Source organism: Bos mutus, chromosome 11, assembly GCF_027580195.1.
Source record: "Bos mutus isolate GX-2022 chromosome 11, NWIPB_WYAK_1.1, whole genome shotgun sequence".
NCBI lineage: Eukaryota > Metazoa > Chordata > Mammalia > Artiodactyla > Bovidae > Bos > Bos mutus.
This window is the reverse complement of record NC_091627.1, coordinates 100,481,964-100,504,480: the sequence shown is the minus strand read 5'-3', so window position 1 is coordinate 100,504,480 and position 22,517 is coordinate 100,481,964. Positions and strand designations below refer to the sequence as shown.

General features: G+C 46.5%; 1 protein-coding gene across 3 annotated transcripts in view; it reads left to right on the top strand.

Moving 5' to 3' along the window:
* NPAS2 (neuronal PAS domain protein 2) overlaps positions 1 to 21,582 on the top strand; it is a 199,085-nt gene extending 177,503 nt beyond the window's left edge. The window contains exons 17-21 of one of the 3 annotated variants that reach the window (XM_070379952.1): positions 5,398 to 5,589; positions 6,894 to 7,069; positions 7,938 to 8,030; positions 17,392 to 17,557; positions 20,143 to 21,582. In XM_070379952.1, coding sequence (XP_070236053.1) covers positions 5,398 to 5,589; positions 6,894 to 7,069; positions 7,938 to 8,030; positions 17,392 to 17,557; positions 20,143 to 20,310 — 795 coding nt within the window. In that variant the 3' untranslated portion in view covers positions 20,311 to 21,582. The remainder of the gene's footprint in view (positions 1 to 5,397; positions 5,590 to 6,893; positions 7,070 to 7,937; positions 8,031 to 17,391; positions 17,558 to 20,142) is intronic. The other 2 variants (XM_070379950.1, XM_070379949.1) reach the window with 2 other exon arrangements.
* The last annotated feature ends 935 nt before the right edge of the window (positions 21,583 to 22,517 follow it).

The window sequence follows — 22,517 nt, the reverse complement described above, 5'->3', positions numbered from 1 at the left end:
GAGACTGGAGGTCAGCACTCTGGCACCCCCAGGCCACCCCCATTGCAGCATGGCAATTGGGGTGTCCTCTGAAAGCAGCTGCTTTTAATAGGACCCCACCCCACCCCAGCCCCAGATGTCACTTCTTTGAATCCTATCGAGAGATTCCTTTATGGAGGGAAAATCTTTATATATTGGATCTCTTTCAAGGTTAAATTATTTTTACCAAGTTTCATTTAAATCAGTCCAGGACTGTTTTTCTTCCAAAGCACATTCTTTGGGCCCAGCCTTTGATTGTAAATGTAGCCAACCTTGGAGTCTGCCCTGAGTGAGGTAAGCCTTGGCACCCACCTAAGGGGGAACAGATGGAAGCAGAAGAGACCCCTGAGGGAAATGGCTAGGGTGCTGACCCTGCCGTCCACTCCACCCCCCACACCCCCACCATCCACGCAACCTCTCCTGTGGACAGAAGAACACCTTGAACTGAGATGAACACAGGATAGTACAAAGGTGCTGAGCAGCCTGGAGACTCCTAGAGCCAGCCATCCTGCCTCCCTGGGTCCCTACAGATGTTCCTGGTGGGCTTTACATATGCTCTAAACCTGGGGCTGCCCTCTCTGCCCGTCCTGGCCCCTCCGGTCCCCTATGGCAGAGGAGCCAGTGAGGTGCACCTGCTCGGTGCCTCTGGACCGGCCACCACGCCCACAACCCTTCGCCCCGCCCACAGCCCTGTGCTCCGCCTATAACCCTTCGCCCCGCCCACAGCCCTGTGCTCTGCCTATAACCCTTCGCCCCGCCCACAGCCCTGTGCTCCCTCAACCTCCTGAGTGACATCCCCGAGTTGCCAAGGGACAATACTGCAACATTTATGTGACGACACAAGGGGTCATCAAAGTGCCTTGATCTTGATCCTCATCAATCCAGGGTCCGGTGACTAGAATTCCTGACTCTAATGACTTGAATGGAATTTTTACATTACCAGGAAGGGGGCACTAAGCCAGAAACTGCTAAAAGCAAGGTGGGCGGATGAAGATCCGCCTCAGAGCCCAAGCTGAACTCTGAAGTGACAGAGACACAAGGCTATCTCTTTTGCTCTCTGGTATGAAGCATTATTATTTTTCTTCCTCCTGACAGTGCATTTTGTTGACCCCCAAGGTCTAGCATCTGATCTTTGTGAGCTATGACGTGGGCACCAGGGCTCCACGTGTTATTCCGCTGGTTTCTTCCCTTGACCTTATCTCTGCAGTGGAATTTTCCAATGAGCTTGGAAATCCACAGTCAAACCAGAGAACGAGTCCTCAAAGAGTCTTTTTTCATGTATTTTTACACATTTAAGGATTTAAAGAGATACTTTCCGAAATGTTCAGCCAAAATGCGATGTTTAAAAAAAACAATAAGTGAGTCAAGCATAAAAGATAAGCAAGTAAAAATTACTCCAATCTTCCCAAAAAATGTGGGAGGATAGATTAAATAAGAGCAAAAGGTGGATAATTGCTGAAGCCTAGCATTGATATATGGGGTTTCATTATACAGTATCTATTTTCTGTACTTCTGAAATGTCCTGTAATAATAAGTCTTTGTAAAGCTAAGCATATAAGAACAATGAAAACCACATGTGAGCAGTAGGATTCGTTTGGTGGAAAATTAAAGTTTGTGTTTTTTTTTTTTTTTCAGATGACTTTGCCCACTTGAATTAGGGAAAATTTTCCTCAGGCTTTCTATAAAACTGACTCCAGAGTACTGTTAAGAAGTCATCTTCTTAAGCCATACAATTCTCCTTTACTGTCACTAAAGCAGGGGCGTGGACATGCACAGTAGCACATCCTACCCCTTCCCCACTCCCCCCAGGTTCATTATTCCCAACTTCAGTGGACTTTTTCCTACCTATCCCATTGGCTTGGAGCTTCATTGAGACTATGTGGGCCTGAGATGCTTGCTAAGTATATTTTTTTTTCCAGAAAAGATTGGGTTATGAGGGAGACATTTTCAGGGTGTGGTGTTTGCACCTAGATGGGATCATGAAGGGCGCTACATAGAGAGCTGTTCAGCTGAAAAGCTGTCACCCCTGCATCCTTGGGAGGTCACTTCTTAATTTATTTTTGAGAGCACTCATGCCCTCTACTGGCAACGCCAAGAAAAAAGAACACCTGTGGCAATGGCAGATGTGTTCTCTGATTGGTTCTTTCATCCGTCTTTCTATCCGTCCATCCTTCCACCCTTCCTTCCATCCCTCTGTCCACACATCTATCCGTTCATCCACCATCTGTCCCCCCATCCATCCACACACCACCCACCCATCCCTCCACTCTTCCATCCAGTCATCTATCTCGCAGACACCCAGTATGTTGCAGGCAATTGGTTAGGTGCTGTGGGGACACAGGAATAAATAGAATAAGGTTTCTGCCCTCAGAGAACATACATCAATGGGACAGAGTAGCAGACCCAGCAGTCTCTGCCTTTATACAAGCATAAACAGTCTCCCTTCTTTGAGCAAACCTTGATCTATTTGTTTGTTCATTTATTTATTCTATTCATTCACTTCTGAGTTTTTTTTCTTTTCTTTTTTTGAGCTGTGTCTTCATCGCTGTGCTCAGGCCACTCTCCAGTTGCAGTGCACAGGCTTCTCACTGTGGTGGCTGCTCTTGCTGCAGAGCATGGGCCCTCGGGTGCCAGGGCTCAGTAGCTGTGGTGCATGGGCTTAGTTGCCCCATGGCATGTGGGATCTTCCCTGACCAGGGATCAAACCTGTGTTCCCTGCATTGCCAGGCAGATTCTTACTCACTGGACCACCAAGGAGGTCCTCAGATAGTTTTTATATGCCTCAAGAGGCAAAGGAGCAAAAGGAACTTCTTTTTTATTTTAAATATTGTTATTCTCTAACATTTATTGAGCACCTAGGATTATGCCTCAACATAAGTCCCATTAAATCTTTTATGAGGTATATTGTGTTAATGTTACTGTTTTATTAATGAGGAAACTAACAGTCAATTTGAAGTTTTTGAAAATTGCCCAAGTTCATACCAGTAGTACGTGGGGGGGTTGGAATTTGAACTGAAGTCTGTTGGATTTAAGCTAGATGATACTGCCTATCATAAATAAAGGTTGCATTTGTCTGAACTTTAATCAGAAGGTAAATTGTATCCCACCAGAAAAAATATTTGTTATTTAGTTTGAATACTGGGTTTTTGCTGAAATGTAAATTACCTTGTGTGCTATGAATAAGCCAGCTCGCTGAGGTTGTGTAAAGCACTAATTCTGAACATTCGGGTATTGGATCTGAGAGGATGGAGACCCAGAAAATTCTTCTTAAATTCTAAAGTGACAAAGAGCCTTCAGTCAAAATTGCAGGTTTTTCTGGTGGGTTGGGGCAGGAAGGAAAGTGGGAAGACCTGCCTGGTGGTATGGCTGGAAGGGCATTAGATGGTCATCTTGCTCAGGGCTTGACACACCCTATGGAGGAGATGCTGGAACTAACTGATTAAGCACCTGCCTGGCGTGATTCCAAAACAACTCTGTCACTCAGCATGTGTCAGCATGTCAGTTCCATACTGGGTGTGAGGTTATGCCACCCTGAATGCAGGTATTCGGGGTAAAGTTCCAGACGATCAAGGGGGAGAGTCTTTCAGCCCTCAGAGCTAAGGATCTAAAGTGGAGTGGGATACTGCTTGTCAAGAATCTGATACAGATAATGGAAGTGAAAGTGTTGGTTGCTCAGTCATGTCCGACTCTATGTGACCCCATGGACTATAGCCCTCCAGGCTCCTCTGTTCATGAGATTCTCCAGGCCAGAATACTGGAGTGGGTTGCCATGCCCTCCTCCAGGGGATCTTCCCGAGCCAGGGACTGAACCCAGGTCTCCTGCATTCCAGGCAGATTCTTTACCATCTGGGCCACCAGGAAAGCCCACGATACAGATAATACCAGTTTTTAATGCTCAAGAGGAACTTTTTTTAAAAAGAGCTAGTCACAGGTCTTAAGTTTAAAGTATGATAGAAATTACTAAAGTTCTCTTTCTTAAACCTTTACAGTCAATCCACAGATTACATTTTATTTACAAATCTACTGATGTGGCCAAAAATATCAGTGCTTTTACTTGTGTTCACATTCAATTAATTTATAAACTTAACAAATGGTAAATAACATTCATTATGAAAACCATTAATTTACAAATTTAATATAGCTTAACCTTTCAGATATTTCGTGTTCTTGGCTAGGCGGACTTATAAACCTAAGAAGTAAAATGTTTCTGGGCCCTTAAGGAATTCTCTTTTAAAAAAATTTATTTCTGTATTATTTCTGGCTTTTCTGGGGCTTTGTTGCTTCAAGCAGTCTTTCCCTAGTTGTGGCAAATGGGGGCTTCTCTTTGTTGGGCTGTGCAGGCTCCTCATTGCAGGGGCTTCTCTTGTGGAACACAGGCTGTAGGTGCATGGGTTTCAGTAGGTGTGGCTTTTAGCCTCAGTAATTGAGGCTCACGAGCTTAGTTACACAATGAGGCAAGTGGCGTCTTCCCAGACCAGGGATCGAACCTGTGTCCTCTGCATTAGCAGGCAGATTCTTTACCACTGGGCCAACAGGGAAGTCCTTAAGGAATTGTTATTGGATATACCAAATTTATAAACAAAGTAGACCAAGGTTCTTATAACCTTTTAAACACTCTTTATGAACTGGATCAAATTCTCTTAAACCTTTGCCACTAAAACTACCAGGCTGATATAGCTGTGCTTATTGAATGTCTGAGACATATTAAATAGCACATAGAGATTAGTGTGGTGATTGTAAAACTTTTTCTTAAACATCATTTTAAAGTTCATGGACTTGATGTTATGTCATCCTTTGGACTTACCTGCCATCCTGGAAATGCAGAGGCACCTAGTTAACCAGGGCAGGACTGCCCTCTCAGCTGGGAGCTGGACAGATGATACAAACCATAGGATGGGTACAGATGATGGTCACTGGTCAGAGATTCAAGCCCGGGCATAGGTCCTACTGCCAGGACGACGTGCCCCCCACCACTAGTCAACCAACCCTGTGCCACCGTGATTGTGCTACTCCTTCCATTCACAAGACGTTTCTCCTTCTAATAAGAAAGTGACAAACCAGTACAGACTAAAAGAGCATGTCAAGTGGCATACCTGGGTCTCAGCATCTTTCACCCTGTCAGACCCCCGTCACTAGACCGGAGCCTTCTTGCAGGCCAGGTCGGCACCCTGCCACTGGCTGCCCCTCTCTGGCTCATGCGCTCTGCTGGTGGCCTCCCAGGCGCTCGGTGTCTCCACGTCTAGTGGGTGAACCTTCCCAGGCAGGTCAGCCTGAGTAAGAAAGCTGCCATTATGCCGGGGATAGGCAGGCCATACGAAGAAGTTGCGGGCCCGTGAGGACAGTGATCACAGCCTTACGGCATTTCTGTTGTGCTTCCAGATGTTTCTGCAGCAGCCAGATGGATCCCTGAGCTTCAGCAGTGCCCAGCGGCCGGAGACTCAGCAGCAGCTCCAGCAGAGGTCCGGCCCAGGTCCCCAGCTTGTGGCCAGCCCGCAGCTTCCAGGGCAGATAGCCTCTGCCCAGGTCACAAACCAGCACCTGCTAAGAGAATCGAGTGTGATATCGACCCAGGTAAATGTGCTCATCTCCAGGCTCAGTCCCTGTCACCAGCAGATGGTCTTCACGAACCAGAAATCTACTTCTCCTATGACCAGAGCTGGATAATCATGATGCGGTTTTTCTTGTCTTTGTCACTTTGAAGTCCCAAGTTCTACTGGTTCCCTTCTGTGTTTTATCAATATATTAAAGTGCTTTAAAGGTATCATGCAGCTGGAATGTTCAGCTCTGATTCTGAGCTTGGCTAGAGGTAGAAATGGCCGTCTCTGCCGTGCATGCTGAAAGCCACACATCCCCACATGTGGGGACACACACATGTCCTTGTGTCCGTCATCGCCCCTGGCTTCAGGCTTCCCAGGCGGTGCTAGTGGTAAGGAACCCACCTGCCAGTACAGGAGATACGAGACATAGGTTTGATCCCTGAGTCAGGAAGATCACCTGGAGGAGGAAATGGCAACCCACTCTAGTATTCTTGCCTGGGAAATCCCATGGACAGAGGAACCTGGCAGGCTACAGTCCATAGGGTCACACAGATTGGACACGACTGAAGCGACTTAGCATGCACACACACGTGTGAGAACAGTTATCCACTTCTGTTTACCATCCCTTTCTGCAGAGTCACCATGCTCCTCCTGGTGCCCAAGATTCCCTCTCAAGCCCTGCCCTCCCAGTCATTACCACTTACTACCAGTGACCTTGCAGTCTGACAGGGTCACCCATCACTCAGTGGCACTTGAACCCAATGGATTCAAGAAGTTCTGAGCCCCTGCTTCCAGACCATCACAGTTTGGAAGGCTGGATACAGCTTTTCCTGAAGCCTCTTTTATTTATACACATAATCATGAATTTGGGCTTCCCTGGTGGCTCAGCAATAAAGAATCCACCTGCCAATACAGGAGACATGGGTTTGATCCCTGGGTCAGGAAGATTCCCTGGAGAAGGGAATGGCAACCCACTGCAGCATTCTTGCCTGGGAAATCCCAGGCAAGAGGAGGAGGAGCTTGGGGGGCTCCTACAGTCCATGGGGTTGCAAAGAGTCACACAGGACTTAGGAACAAAATAACAAAACAATCATGGATTCAGTAATGGCTTGCCTGCTCCAAGCCTGGCACTGTCCTTTAAATCCCAAAGGGTTTAAAGAATTCTTGAGATGCTTGCAGTCCAACAGGAAAGCCAGTCATAACACCAAAACATCGTAATGATGGTCAGTGGGTCCTAAATGTTCGGAAAGGCCTAAGCGGATACAGAAAGAGGTTCTGGGGAGGTGACACCTGAGTTGAGCTGAAGGTTTACCTTTCTTGTTTCGATGGTTGCTCCAGGGTCCAAAGCCGTTGAGAAGCTCACAGATGATTCAGGGGAGCAGCCTGACACCCCAGTTTAGCAGCACCACCACTGCGCTCCCGTTGGCTCTGAGCCTGACCACGCCAGCTTCCGCCTCCCAGGAGGCCCCCCAGGGCCAACCCAGCCCGGACTTCAGCCATGACCGGCAGCTCAGGTATAGACTCTGTCCTTGGAAAGATACCCAAGACAGTTTTACACTGTTCATCTCCGCTCTCTGCTGAAGATGGAGGCAGAGTTTAGACAAACAGACTCTAAATCCTCTGCAGTTTTTTTAATTGAACTTTTTATTTTGTATTGGAGTCCCTGGTCGCTCAGCCAGTGAAGAATCTGCCTGCCAATACAGGAGACCCAGTTTCGATCCCTGGAGAAGGCAATGGCAACCCACTCCAGTATTCTTGCCTGGAGAATTCCAGAGACAGAGGAGCCTGGCAGGCTATAGCCCATGGGGTCACAAAGAATCAGACATGACTGAGCAGCTAACACTTTCACTTTTTTCATAAAGCAGATTAACAGTGTTGTGATAGTTTCAGGTGGACAGTGAAGGGACTCAGCCATACATATACATGTGTCCATTCTCCCCCAGACTCCCTGCCCATCCAGGCTGTCACATAACACTGAGCAGAGTTCCCTGTGCTGTACAGTAAGTTCTTGTTGGTTATCTATCCTAAATATAGCCATGTGTACATGTCTATCCCCAATTCCCCAACTATCCCCTCATCCTTCCCCCTGGCAATCGTAAGTTTGTTCTCTAAGTCTGTGCGTCTGTTTCCCTTTTGTGAAATGACTCATTTGTTAATCAACTCTGCGGTTGACCTCAGCTCATGAAGTGACAGGACAGGGCTAGGGTCTCGATGGCCAGAGGAAGAGACCTCCTGCAGCAAGGATCCTCCAGAACAGAGCAGCTGGGATTCTGTGGGGCCAGCCAGAAAGGGTCCAGTGAGGCTCGGCAGGTGCGGATTGGCCGGCGGGTCCACAGCTTGGGTACTGATCAGTTTCTCATTTCTGTCCTCCTCGGCTCTAAGGCTACTGCTGAGCCAGCCCATCCAGCCCATGATGCCCGGATCCTGTGACGCGAGGCAGCCCTCAGAGGTCGGGAGGACCGGACGGCAAGTCAAGTAGGTGGCCCAGGTTGGGGAGGGGTGGGGCATGGAGCCACACTGAGTGGTCTCAGGCTGCAGGGTTTCATCTGCCTGGACCAGCCACACACCTGCGAGTCGGGCACTGCAGGGCGGATCCACATGCGCCCACACCTTTCTAAAGGACTCCTCCCCTCAGCTGTTCTTCCTCCATTTCCTGTGTCAAGAGAGAAAACTTCATGTCAGCATTCCAGGCTGAGAACAAGACCTGAAGGAAATAATTCGTTACGTGCCAAGTTCATCGCCGTCTTCCCATCTGTGCATGTCTAAGGGGTAACATCCCGGGTCAACGGAGTCTTACAGAGCCTTGTCCCCCTTCCCCAGGGCTCCTGTGCAGCTCCGGCTGGCCGCCCAATGCTGGCAGATTCCCCCACACGAGCTTGTTGCTCTCCGGTTCCGAGGATGGGCCCTGAACTAGGACCCTGTGCAGACGTGGGGCCCTCCTTCCCTCCCAAACATGGAGCCTTCTCTCTCTCCTCGCCCCGGGCTCTTTGCTTGCCACCCCCAGTACCCGGGCAGCTGTGCTGAGCCAATTTCATTATGAGGGACAGAGGTTTACTGGAGCCGGAGGAGTGAATCCTTGAAAAGCCACTGGAAAATAGTTCCAAGCCCTTTGAAATAAAGCAGACACCGTGGTCATATAAACACTGGTTTCATTTGCGTCAGAAGTTCACGGGAACAGGGCTAGCTAATGAGGCCTGCTGTGCCCAGACGCAGGGGCCTTCCATTCATGCCCTGGGGGCTACCTGCCTGGAGTCCTTCCTGTGTCCTCCTCCAGTAGTAATAGGCACAGTGATGATTACTGAGCATTTCTGAAGACTGGGGCCCATACCTATATCCATGAAAACCCTATGATTGTGGGGGTGGTGGCATCGGGGGTGGCAGGAGCTGTACACTGCAAGGAAACTGCCTTTAAACTCTTGGATGCTCTCTGTTGCCTGGAGGGGTGTGCGGGATGTTGGTATTGGTTTTGGACTGTTCTTTCTAAATGATCCAGATAAGTGGAAACACTTATTGTGACATCACTTTCCAGAGATGTTTCAAATGCAGGAAACTAGGCAAAAACAGAAATTCTTTCCTCTGAAACATCTAAACTGTCATTTTCGGTCAACCCAGTAATTTATACCGTCCACATCTCCCCGTCCATCTCCTCCAGACATGACCTAACACTCCGTCTTCTGGGGCAGGTCAGAGTCTGCCTCCCACACGCATAGGCCCCTGAAATTTTGGAATCCCCAGTGCCTGTTACCATAAAACGACCCATGTAGAGATAGAACACTTCTAAAAATATAAATGGACTTCTCCATAGTATCTTTTTTAAAAAAGACTTTTTGCATGCAGACCGTTTTTAACATCTGTATTGAATGTGTTAGAGTATTGTTTCTGTATTGTGTTTTGGTTTTCTGACTAGGAGGCATGTGGGGTCTTAGCCCCGTGACCAGCAATGAAACCCGCACCTCCTCCCTTGGAAGGTGAAGTCTTAACCACTGGACCACCAGGGAAGTCCCTGTATAGTATCTTTAAATATCTACTTTGGGCTTCCGTGGCGGCTCAGATGCTAAAGAATCTGCCTGCAATGCAGGAGACCTGGGTTCGATCCCTGGGTCAGGAAGATCCCCTGGAGAAGGGAATGGCTTACCCACTCCAATTTTCTTGCCTGAAGAATCCCATGGACAGAGGAGTCTAGTGGGCTATGGTCCATGGGGTTGCAAAGAGTCTGACGCGACTGAGTGGCTAACACTTTCGATTTCTTTGCTGGTCTGGACTCCTCCAGAGTTCTCCCAAATGGCATTCCCCTTGTTACTTGGCCATTATCATCAAGTACTCTTTCTTTTAGGAAAAAATGTATATTCTATATAACATAAAATTTCCCATTTTAGCTATATTTAAGCGTACAATGCAATAGCATAAGTACATCCCCGTTTTTGTGCAACCATCACCACCGTCCATCTCCAGCACTATTTCATCCTCTCAAATTGAAGCCGTGTCCCCATTAAACCCCAACTTCCTATTTGCTCTGCCCCCAGCCTTCTGCTTTTTGTCTCTTATCAATTGTCTTCTCTAGGTGTCTCATCTAAGTGGACTCGTACAGTATTCATATTTTGTGATGGGCTTATTTCACTCGGTGTGATGTCTTTGAGGCTCGCCCATGGTGTGACCTACATGAGAATCTCCTTGCTTTCTAAAGCTGAATGATGCTCCACTGTCTGTATACACGGCTCCTTGTTTATCTATCATCTATCAATGAATGTGGGGTTACTTCCAGTTTTTCGCTATTGTAAATAACGCTTCTACGACCGTGGATGTTCAAATAACTGTTTCCGTCCCCTACTTTCACTTCTCTGGGGCACATACCCAAAAGTAGAATTGCTGAATCACATGGTAACCTAAGTTTAACTTTTTGAGGAAACTTCACACTGTTTTGCACAGCAGTTACACCATTTTACCCTCCCACCAACAGGGCACAAGAGCTCCAATTTCTCCGCATCCTCAACAATACTTGTTATGTACAACTTTTTTTCGTTAACTTGTAATGAAATGATACCTCATTTTGATTTTTTCTTCTGTGACTGTGCTGGGTCTTTCTCGCTGCATAACCTTTCTTTAGTTTTGGTGAGCAGTGGAGACTCTGTCGCAGTGCCAGGGCCTCCCATTGTGGTGGCTGCTCTTGTGGCAGAGCACGGGCACGAGGCTCACAGACTCAACGGCAGCATGCGGGCTCATGGGCACGAGGGCTCAGCATTAGCACCAAACAGGCTCCGGAGTTGTGGTGCTCTGGAGTGCTTTCAGTTCAGTTCAGTCCCTCAGTCGTGTCGGACTCTTTGAGACCCCACGGTCTGCAGCACACCAGGCCTCCCTGTCCATCACCAATTCCTGGAGCTTACTCAAGCTCATGTCCATCGAGTCGGTGATGCCATCCAACCATCGCATCCTCTGACACCCCCTTCTCCTCCTGCCTTCAATCTTTCCCAGCATCAGGGTCTTTTCCAGTGAGTCAGCTCTTCACATCAGGTGGCCAAAGTATTGGAGCTTCAGCTTCAGCATCAGTCCTTACAATGAATAATCAGGGTTGATTTCCTTTAGGATGGACTGGTTGGATCTCCTTGCAGTCCAAGGGACTCTGAAGGGTCTTCTCCAACACCACAGTTCAAAAGCATCAATTTTTCGGCCCTCAGTTTCTTTATGGTCCAACTCTCACATCCATACATGATCACTGGAAAAACCATAGCTTTGACTAGACAGACCATTGTTGGCAAAGTAACGTCTCTACTTTTTAATATGCTGTCTAGGTTGATCATAGTTTTACTTCCAAGGAGGAAGCATCTTTTAATTTCATGCCTGCAGTGACCATCTGCAGTGATTCTGGAGCCCAAGAAAATAAAGTCTGTCACTGTTTCCACTGTTTACCCATCTATTTGCCATGAAGTGATGTGACCAGATGCCATGAGCTTAGTTTTCTGAATGTTAATTTTTAAGCCAGCTTTTTCATTCTCCTCTCTCACCTTCATCAAGAGGCTCTTTAGTTCCTCTTTGCTTTCTTCCATAAGGATGCTGTCATCTGCATATCTGAGGTTATTGATAACTCTCCCGGCAATCTTGATTCCAGCTTGTGCTTCATCCAGCCCAATGTTTCTCATGATGTACTCTGCCTTGATGTACTCCTTTCCCAATTTTGAACCAGTCCATCGTTTGCTATCCAGTTCTAATTGTTGCTTCTTGACCTGCATACAGATTTCTCAGGAGGCAGGTCAGGTGGTCTGGTGTTCCCATCTCTTCAAGAATGGGAATATTCTTCCACAGTTTGCTGTGATCCACACAGTGAAAGGCTTTAGCATAGTCAATGAAGAAGAAAGTGAAAGTGAAAGTCACTCAGTTGTCTCTCTTTGTGACCCCATGGACTGTGAATTCTCTAGGCCAGAATACTGGAATGGGTAGCCTTTCCCTTCTCCAGAGGATCTTCCCAACCCAGGGATTGAACCCAGGCCTTTTGCACTGCAGGCAGATTCTTTACCAGCGGAAATATATGTTTTTCTGAAATTCTCTTGCTTTTTCTATGATCCAGCAGATGTTGGCCGTTTGATCTCTGGTTCCTCTGCCTTTTTTAAAACCAGCTTGAACATCTGGAAGTTCTTGGTTCACATACTGTTGAAACCAAACTTGGATGATTTTGAGTACTACTTTGCTAGCATGTGATTTGAGTGCAATTGTGCAGTAGTTTGAGCATTCTTTGACATTGCCTTTCTTTGGGATTGATTGGAATGAAAAATGACCTTTTCCAGTCCTGTGGCCACTGCTGAGTTTTCCAAATTTGCTGGCATATTGAATGCAGCACTTTCACAGCATCATCTTTTAGAATTTGAAATAGCTCAACTGGAATTCCATCACTTCCACTAGCTTTGTTCATAGTGATGCTTTCTAAGACCCACTTGACATTGCACTCCAGGATGTCTGGTTCTAGGTGAGTGGTCACATCATCATGGTTATCTGGGTCATTAAGATCTTTTTTGTATACTTCTGTGTATTCTTGCCACCTCTTTTTATTACATGCTGGTTCTGTTAAGTCCATACCATTTCTGTCCTTTATTGTGCCCATCTTTGCATGAAGATGTTCCCTTGGTATCTCTAATTTTCTTGAAGAGATCTCTAGTCTTTCTCATTCTATTTGCATCTATTTCTTTGCATTGATCACTTAAGAAGGATTGCTTATCTCTCCTTACTATTCCTTGGAACTCTGCATTCATATGGATCTAACTTGCCTTTTCTCCTTTGCCTTTAGCTTCTCTTCTTTTCTTAGCTATTTGTAAGGCCTCCTGAGACCACTATTTTGCCTTTTTGCATTTCTTTTTCTTGGAGATGGTCTTGATCACTGCCTCCTGTACAATGTTATGAATCTCCATTCATAGTTCTTCAGGCACCCTGTCTATCAGATCTAATCCTTTGAATCTGTTTCTCACTTCCACTGTATAATCATAAGGATTTGATTTAGGTCATACCTGAATGGCCTATTGGTTTTTCCTACTTTCTTCAATTTAATTCTGAACTTTGCAATACGGGGTTCACGATCTGATCCAGTCAGCTCCTCTTGTTTTTACTGACTGTATAGAGCTTCTCCATCTTTGGCTGCAGAGAATATATTCAGTCTGATTTAGGTATTGACCATCTGGTAACATCCATGTGTAGAGTCATCTCTTATGTTGTTGGACGAGGGTGTTTGCTGTGACCAGTGCATTCTCTTGGCAAATCTCTGTTAGTCTTTGCCCTGCTTCATTCTGTACTCCAAGGCCAAACTTGCCTGTTACTCCAGATATCTCTTGACTTCCTACTTTTGCATTCCAGGCCTTTTTGATGAAAAGGACTTTTGGGTTTTTTTTGGTTTAGTTCTAAAAGGTCTTGGAGGCCCTTGTAGAACTGTTCACCTTCAGCTTTTTCCGCAGTAGTGATTGGAGTATTTAGTTCAGTTCAGTCGCTCAGTCGTGTCCGACTCTTTGCAACCCCATGGACTGCAGCATGCCAGGCCTCCCTGTCCATTGCCAACTCCTGGAGTTTACCCAAACTCATGTCCATTGAGTCGGTGGTGCCATCCAACCATCTCATCCTCTGTCATCCCCTTCTCCTCCTGCCCTCAATCTTTCCCAGCATCAGGGTCTTTTCAAATGAGTCAGCTCTTCGCATCAGGTGGCCAAAGTATTGGAGTTTCAGCTTCAACATCAGTCCTTCCAATGAATATTCAGGACAGAGTTCCTTTAGGATGGACTGGTTGGATCTCCTTGCAGTCCAAGGGACTCTCAAGAGTCTTCTCCAACACCACAGCTCAAAATTCTTCGGTGCTCAGCTTTCTTTATAGTCCAATTCTCATATCTATACATGACTACTGGAAAACCATAGCCTTGACTAGACGGACCTTTGTTGACAAAGTAATGTCTCTGCTTTTTAATATGCTGTCTTAGGTTGGTCATAACTTTCCTTCCAAGGAGTAAACCTCTTTTAATTTCATGGCTGCAGTCACCATCCATAGTGATTTTGGAGCCCAAAAAATAAAGTCAGCCACTGATTCTACTGTTTCCCCATCTATTTGCCATGAAGTGATGTGACCAGATGCCATGATCTTAGTTTTCTGAATGTTGAGCTTTAAGCCAACTTTTTCACTCTCCACTTTCACTCTCATCAAGAGGCTCTTTAGTTCTTCTTCACTTTCTGCCATAAGGATGGTGTCATCTGCATATCTGAGGTTATTGATATTTCTCCCCGCAATCTTGATGCCAGTTTGTGTTTCTTCCAGTCCAGCGTTTCTCATGATGTACTCTGCATATAAGTGAAATAAGCAGGGTGACAGTATACAGCCTTGACATACTCCTTTTCCTATTTGGAATCAGTCTGTTGTTCCATGTCCAGTTCTAACTGTTGCTTCCTGACCTGCATATAGGTTTCTCAAGAGGCAGGTCAGGTGATCTGGTATTCCCATCTCTTTCAGAATTTTCCACAGTTTATTGTGAGCTACACAGTCAAAGGCTTTGGCATAGTCAATAAAGCAGAAATAAATGTTTTTCTGGAACTCTCTTGCTTATTTGATGATCCAGCAGATGTTGGCCATTTGATCTCTGGTTTTCTAAAACCAGCTTGAACATCTGGAAGTTCATGGTTCACGTATTGCTGGAGCCTGGCTTGGAGAATTTTGAGCATTACTTTACTAGCGTGTGAGATGAGTGCAATTGTGCGGTAGTTTGAGCATTCTTTGGCATTGCCTTTCTTTGGGATTGGAATGAAAACTGACCTTCTCCAGTCCTGTGGCCACTGCTGAGTTTTCCCAATTTGCTGGCATATTGAGTGCAGCACTTTCACAGCATCATCTTTCAGGATTTGAAATAACTCAACTGGAATTCTATCACCTCCACTAGCTTTGTTTGTAGTGATGCTTCCTAAGGCCCACTTGACTTCACATTTCAGGATGTCTGGTTCTAGCTGAGTGATCACACCATCTTGATTATCTTGGTCATGAAGATCTTTTTTGTACAGTTCTTCTGTGTATTCTTGCCACCTCTTAATATCCTCTGCTTCTGTTAGGTCTGTTACCATTTCTATACTTTATTGAGCCCATCTTCACATGAAATGTTCCCTTGGTATCTCTAATTTTCTTGAGGAGATCTCTAGTCTTTCCTATTCTATTATTTTCCTCTATTTCTTTGCACTGATCACTGAGGAAGGCTTTCTTATCTCTCCTTGCAGTTCTCTGGAACTCTGCATTCAAATGGGTATATCTTTCCTTTTTTCCTTTGCTTTTCACTGATCTTCTTTTCAGTTATTTGTAAGGCGGCCTCAGACAGCCAGTTTCCTCTTTTGCATTTCTTTTTCTTGGGGATGGTCTTGCTCCCTGTCTCCTGTACAAGGTCACGAACCTCCATCCATAGTTCATCAGGTACTCTGTCTATCAAATCTAGTCCCTTAAGTCTATTTCTCACTTACACTGTGTAATCATAAGGGATTTGATTTAGGTCATACCTGAATGGTCTAGTGATTTTCCCTACTTTCTTCAATTAGGGCATAGGCTTGGATTATTGTGATATTGAATGGTTTGCCTTGAAAACAAACAGAGATCATTCTGTCATCTTTTAGATTATACCCAAGTACTGCATTTCAGACTCTCTTGTTGACTGTGAGGGCTACTCCATTTCTTTTAAGGGGTTCTTGCCCACAGTAGTAGATATAATGGTCATCTGAATTAAATTCGCTCATTCCATTTTCATTCACTGATTCCTAAAATGTCAATGTTCAGTCTTGCCATCTGTTTGACCACTTCCAATTAACCTTGATTCATGGACCTAACATTCCAGGTTCCTATGCAATGATGCTAAAGCTGAAACTCCAGTACTTTGGCCACCTCATGAGAAGAGTTGACTCATTGGAAAAGACTCTGATGCTGGGAGGGATTGGGGGCAAGAGGAGAAGGGTACGACAGAGGATGAGATGGCTGGATGGCATCACTGACTCGATGGACGTGAGTCTGAGTGAACTCCGGGAGTTGGTGATGGACAGGGAGGCCTGGCGTGCTGTGATTCATGGGGTCGCAAAGAGTCGGACACGACTGAGCGACTGATCTGATCTGATCTGATGCAATATTGTTCTTTACAGCACTGAACTTTACTTCCATCACCAGTCACATCCATAATGGGGCATTGTTTTGCTTTGGCTTTGTCTCTTCATTCTTTCTGGAGTTATTTCTCTACTCTTCTCCAGTAGCATATTGGGCATCTACCAACCTGGAGAGTTCACCTTTCAGTGTATGTCTTTTTTCCTTTTCATCCTGGGTTCATGGGGTTCTCAAGGCAAGAATACTGAAGTGGTTTGCTATTCCCTTCTCCAGTGGACCACTTTGTCAGAAATCTCCACCATGACCTGTCTGTCTTGGGTGGCCCTACACGGCATGGCTCATAGTTTCATTGAGTTAGACAGGGCTGTGATCCATGTGATCAGTTTGGTTAGTTTTCTGTGACTGTGGTTTTCATTCTGTCTACCCTCTGATGGATGAGACTAAGGGGCTTGTTGAAGGTTCCTGATGGGAGGGCCTGGCTGTGGGGGAATCGGGGTCTTGCTCTAATGGGCGAGGCCATGCTCAGTAAATCTTTAATCCAATTTTCTGTTGATGGGCAGGGCTGGCACTTCAACTGAACCCAAGTCCCTTTCTCTTTGGCTTCCTTCTTTTTCTGATCATTTTCCTTCACACATTTCAGGAAGCTCTTAGAGGGCTTAATATGTTCAGTACACACATTAATTCTCTTGGCAAGAATCTTGCCCTTAACTTGTTTGTTTACAATGATGCCAACTGCATGCTGAGTAACACTGTTGACTCTCCCAGTTTTGCCATGGTAACATTTGTGGGGATTAGTTTGCCCCGTGGCATGTGGTATGACCAGGGACTGAACCCTTGTCTCCTGCATTGGCAGGCAGATTCTTATCCACTGTGCCATCAGGGAAGTCCTCATTTGGTTTTGATTTGCATTTCCCTAATGACTCTTTTCATGTGCTTATTGGCCATTTGGACCTTTTCTTTCCAGGATGTCTACTCAAGCCTTTTGCCCATTTTTTAACCAGGTTATTTGCATTTGTTGTGGTGGTGAGTTGTAGAAATGTAGCTGGATAGCAACCTCTTATTAGATATAGGACTTGCAAAGATTTTTCTGACAGCTTTTTTTTTTTCCAGCAATGTTTTCACTGCATGGACAGTGATGCTCACAAGGTCTTAGCTGTGATGAAGTCGTGTCTGTCTGTTTTCCTCTTGTCATCCGTGTCCTTGGTGTCATGTCAATAGTTTTTGTAAAGGTTTCTTCTGTGTGTCACCAAACAGGTATCCACAGAGCCAGGCCGTATTTCAGAACCCCGACGTGCACACCACCAGCAGCAGCGCCGCCACCCCTGTCCTGCTGATGGGGCTGCAGCCCAGCTTCCCCGCCTCCCAGCCGTCACCCCTGAAGCCTGCACAGGCCCAGCCGCAGCCTCCGCACTTTCTTCAGGTGGGGCTGGGCCGCGCCTGGGGAGGGGGAGACAGGGCCGAGTCCCCAGCCCAGGCCTGATGGGCCCTTCCTTCCGTTCCGGGCTTTCAACGGGGTTCTAGGCGTCAGTATAAAAATAAGCCTCAGACAGATTCATATTTGAAACTTTATCATTTCTAAAGTTTATCACGCTCCAAGTTGATAAAGTCTATGTATATACAGTGTGAGAAACTTAGAAGCAGCTATTTGGCCTCTTGTCGTTACGCACTAAGAAGGTCCATTTTTTAAAAAGTAATTTTTATTATGGTGTCTACACTTTCTTAGAGCAAAAATCAGACACTGATTGCCATGTTTGTTGGGCTTGTTAGTGTGTTTATATGCAGTATCTCATACGAGTAGAAAATTACATCATGTTTAAAGGTTCATCAAACTTCCTTTAAATGAATAACATTGCATGAATTTGAGGCTTTCTAGGAAAATGTGGGGCATGTTTCCTTGTGGTCACTTCTTTTTTTTTTTAAGTTTTATTTTATATTGGAGTATAGCTGATTAACAATGTTGTGATAGTTTCAGGTGGGCAGCAAAGGGATTCAACCATACATATACATGTATCCATTCTTCCCCAAACTCCCACCCCATCCAGGCTGCCACTTAACAACGAGCAGAGTCTCCTGTGCTGTACAGTAAGACCTTGTTGGATATCCATTTTAAATGCAGCAGTGTGTACATGTCCATCCTTAACTCCCTAACTATCCCTTCTCTCCCTTTGTCCCCCCTGGGGACCATAAGTTCCTTCTCTTTTAAGTCTGTGAGTCTGTTTCTGTTTTGTAAATAAGTTAATTTGTATAATTTCATTTTAGATTCCACATATAACAGATGTCATACACTATTTCTCCTTCTCTGACTTACTTCACTCAGTATGACAATCTCTATCCATCCATGTTGCTGCAAATGGCATTATTCCATTCTTTTTAATGGCTGAGTAATATTCCATTGTATATAGGTAATCTTGTGGTCACTTCTTATTTTAAGCAAGTGCCACAAGCGCTGGAAGGAAGGGCTGTGAGTCAGTGGCTGGGGGATCAGATGGGACAGAAGTGTCTGCTCAGGGTCTGGCCTTCCCTCCCACACATGCCCATGTGCCCGTTCCTGTCCAATGGGGCCTCCTCCACAGCCTCAAGCCCCTACCAGAAGGCACAGTGTAGCTTTTGCTTCCCCACCCCCGCCTGCCCCGCTTGGGCATCCTCGAAGCCATAGGCGAATGTGTGGGGTGACCAAGATGCAGAGTCCTCCTCGAGTTCTAAATTGTAATTGAATTCCAAGGCGGCTAAACCAGCTATGGCATAGTTTTCAGATCTCCCTAACACCACATCTTAGTGGGAGTTAACTCTGGACTGCATCTTTGCTCCCTGGTCTGCTTGCAGGACCCTGGAGTGATCTGGGACAGGAACTGATGAGGGGAGAAGGCAGGGGGAAAGGTAGAAGCTGCCCATCTATCTGTGCCTTCATCAGGAGCCACCGGCGTGCTTGTAGGTGCCTGTTCCACCCAGATGCAGGGCTAAGGATGCAAGGAGCACTCAGGGACCCTGAGCGCAGGGGGACAGGGGACATCACAGAGAGTCAGTGCCAATGGAGCACTGGGGCTGGGGGGCCAAGGTCAAAAAAGGATGGGGCGTGGGGACGGAAACTCTCCAAGAGTGGATGGCTGAGTGTGAGGTGTGAGGGGACAACGTTTCAACAACAGAGGCAGCCTGCACCGAGGTAGAGGGGCAGATGTGCCTTGCGCAGCTTTGGAAACAGGGTGGACTGGGTTCCTTAGAGGGGAAATTTCATGGCTGGGAATAATGCGAGGTGAGACTGAAGGTTCCAGAGTTAATGTTTGACCAGTTGTTGTCAGTTTTCAGTCGTGTCTGACTCTTTGAGGCTCTGTGGACTGTAGCCCCCACCCCAGGCTCCTCTGTCCATGGGATTTTCCAGGCTTTGAGGATACTGAACTGGGTTACCATGCCCTTCTCCAGGGGATCTTCCCAACCCAGGGATTGAACCCAGGTCTCCTGCACTGCAGGTGGATTCTTTACCATCTGAGGTACCAGGAAAACCCAGTGAGTTTCTGAGCTTCAAATTAGGATGCTTCCTGGCACATGGCTGTATTTGGAAGTGATTCTGGAAATAGGGACCACCAGTGAAAAGTATGTGGACTGCAGGCCTGTTTAGATGCTGTACCGGCAATGATTTGCATGTGGTGTCAGGTTCCAGCATCCAATACCACACAGGCTATGTGGGGGCTCCTGTGCATGTGTTCAAGAAACCACTTCCTGCAGCCTAGAATCCCAGGGACAGGGGAGCCTGGTGGGCTGCCGTCTGTGGGGTCACACAGAGTCAGACACGACTGAAGTGACTTAGCAGCAGCAGCAGCGGGCCCCCGGCCACCGGGCCAGGAGGAACCCCTAGTGCTGGCCTGAGAGCTGGGCTTCCTTACCCCCAGGTCTTCAGGCAGGGGAGGAGGACCCTTTAATCTGAGGAGGACTGCATCACCGCCCCAGCCATTTAGGGAAGGAGTCCCTGAATCCCAGAACCTTCCCTGGAGCTGGTTCCTTTCTTTCCAGGTGCAGGTGCCAACCTCTCTGCACAGTGAGCAGCAGGACTCCCTCCTTCTCTCCACCTACTCGCAACAGCCAGGGTCCCTGGTCTACCCGACGCCGGGGCCCGCGCGCCCGGCCCGAAGGGTCAGCAGCCTGTCTGAGTCCTCAGGCCTCCAGCAGCCGCCCCGGTAGTGGCCGGGCACCTCGGTTGGGTCACATCAGCTTTAACCAATGGACGGACGAGGGGGCGGGTGGCCAAGGAGTTGGGGAGAAGGGTTTAAAGGACACCCCAACTTCCGTGCACGCCGCATCCATTTCAGAGCTCCTGGGTGGTGACCATGTCCGAGGGCAGCGGCCAGCATGGACATGAGTGAGCAGGGAAGCTGGCCCTGTTTCCCCTTTCCCTGTGCTTCATAGCCACACTCTACAACCATACCCAGACAGACCGACCGCGGTCCCCAGCTGAGCGCATCAGAGCATCACTCTGTTCAGCTTAGAGATGGAGCATCTCTGCTGGATCGCCCCTCCTCCCAGCGTGGACCAGCCTCTGCGCCACGTGCGCATGTGCTCATTGGCCTTCACTCTCCAGACCCTCTTTCCTCGGAGAAGCACCCGGTCAGCGATGTCTTGAATGGAGAGATGATTTTTTTTCTCATTATGTTTAGATGATCGTTTCTGTCTTAATTTGCACAGCTGCACAAGGAGATAACGTAGGCACTTTCCTTTTTTTTTTTTTTTTTTTTAACCAAGTCTCCTGACTTCACACGGAGACCCCAGTAACAAAAACAGCCCACCAATCAGAAAGCAAAGCTGGGCATTATTAACCAGACTGCAGCCCCCCCCACCTCCCACCCTCCCGCCTAAACCCTAATGGAATGAGACTCTTCTCCCCACACCGTTCTGGTGATTGGCTTTTTTTTCTTATCCTGAATGTAACACTGGACTGTCTTCTGTTGACTTCCCGGTGATTGCAACTACAAAGGTGACTCAACGCAAAGTACAATCCTGCAGGTAATGTTCTGGGATTCTGACAGGACTCAAGGACTGTGAAAGGGAAGGTTTTACAGGCCAGACAGGGCCCCAGGAAACCCCCCTCCCCGCCATGCTGGCCCTCGGAGTGAGGATGCCACAGCTTTCTACATATCTTTCCTGACCGAGACCCAGGAGTGGATTTTCCTTTTCAAAAATGCACTTTGCTTTTTTTGTATGTTTTGTTGAGATGTTTCTAAAGAGAAGATTTTATGTAATTATAAGACGAAGTGTAGTGAATTGTACAGCCGTTGTAATAAGGACCTATTTCTATATAAAATAAAACTGTATGGATTCTGTGTAAATTATTTTGTATCTGAGACACCAGTTCCTTTCCCAAAATATAAAAGGATAAAAGTTTTCTTGTGTATTTCTGTGAGTGGACATTTTGTAATAAATTAACAAATTTGTATAATTTCCTTTTGAGGCAGTTTCTGTACCTTGTTCTTGATGCATTCATACCTCTCTTCGTCAGTAAACTTTTTTTTTTTTTTAATTTCAACACGTTTCTAAGGATAATCAAAAATCCAGAAAAGGTGGGAGCGAGCAACCAATAATCTGGGTAATGGCCTTAGGTTTTTTGAGCTCACATGCATCTCAGCCTATTGGGATCCTGATCTTTATTTTAAAGATTGTGCCGGAAGAAATCAATGCTTCTTTTAGAAATGATAGCAAAACAAACTGACAAAACCAGAAAAAGTTCCTGGAAACATCTCTAACTTAAGAGACATGGGTAATCCATAGAGATGACCAAGCCATAATCCACAGAAGCAGGTATAGCCCATAATTAAACTCACCTGGTTCCATGGCCTCTTGCTTGCCAGCACTTATGTGATGCATAAGTGATGCACCAGGGTTTGTGTGTCTGTCTGGGAGACCTGTGCACACAGAGACCTGTGCACACATCATGTGGATAGGGGAGATACAGCAGAAGGCACCCCTCTGATCAGCAGACGGAAGGTCCAGAGTTCTGAACCCGTGGGTTTGGCATGGGGACCCGGGACTTGGCCATGAAGTCTGTCAACTCACACCTAACCTCCTGGCATCATTTTCAAGGTACCTATTTTACACCAGGTGTTGGATAAAAGCGCTGCTTCCATTGCTGTTATTGGGTCATTTTGTTGTGATAGAGCTAAAAACATATTTAAGGTCACGAAATCATATTGATTTCTCCAATATAATAGACAGTACATAGTACTTCACTCTCCCTTTCTAAGGTGATTTTATCAATAACTGTCTACTGAATTGACATTTCATATAGTCAGTTACAAACTGGCGCTTTTAATTTCGAAACGCTTCTTGTGCAAACCCACCTCTGCTCTGCCTCCCTCGTCGCCCCTAGCCTAGGCCCCTCTGCATCTCTGCAGCTA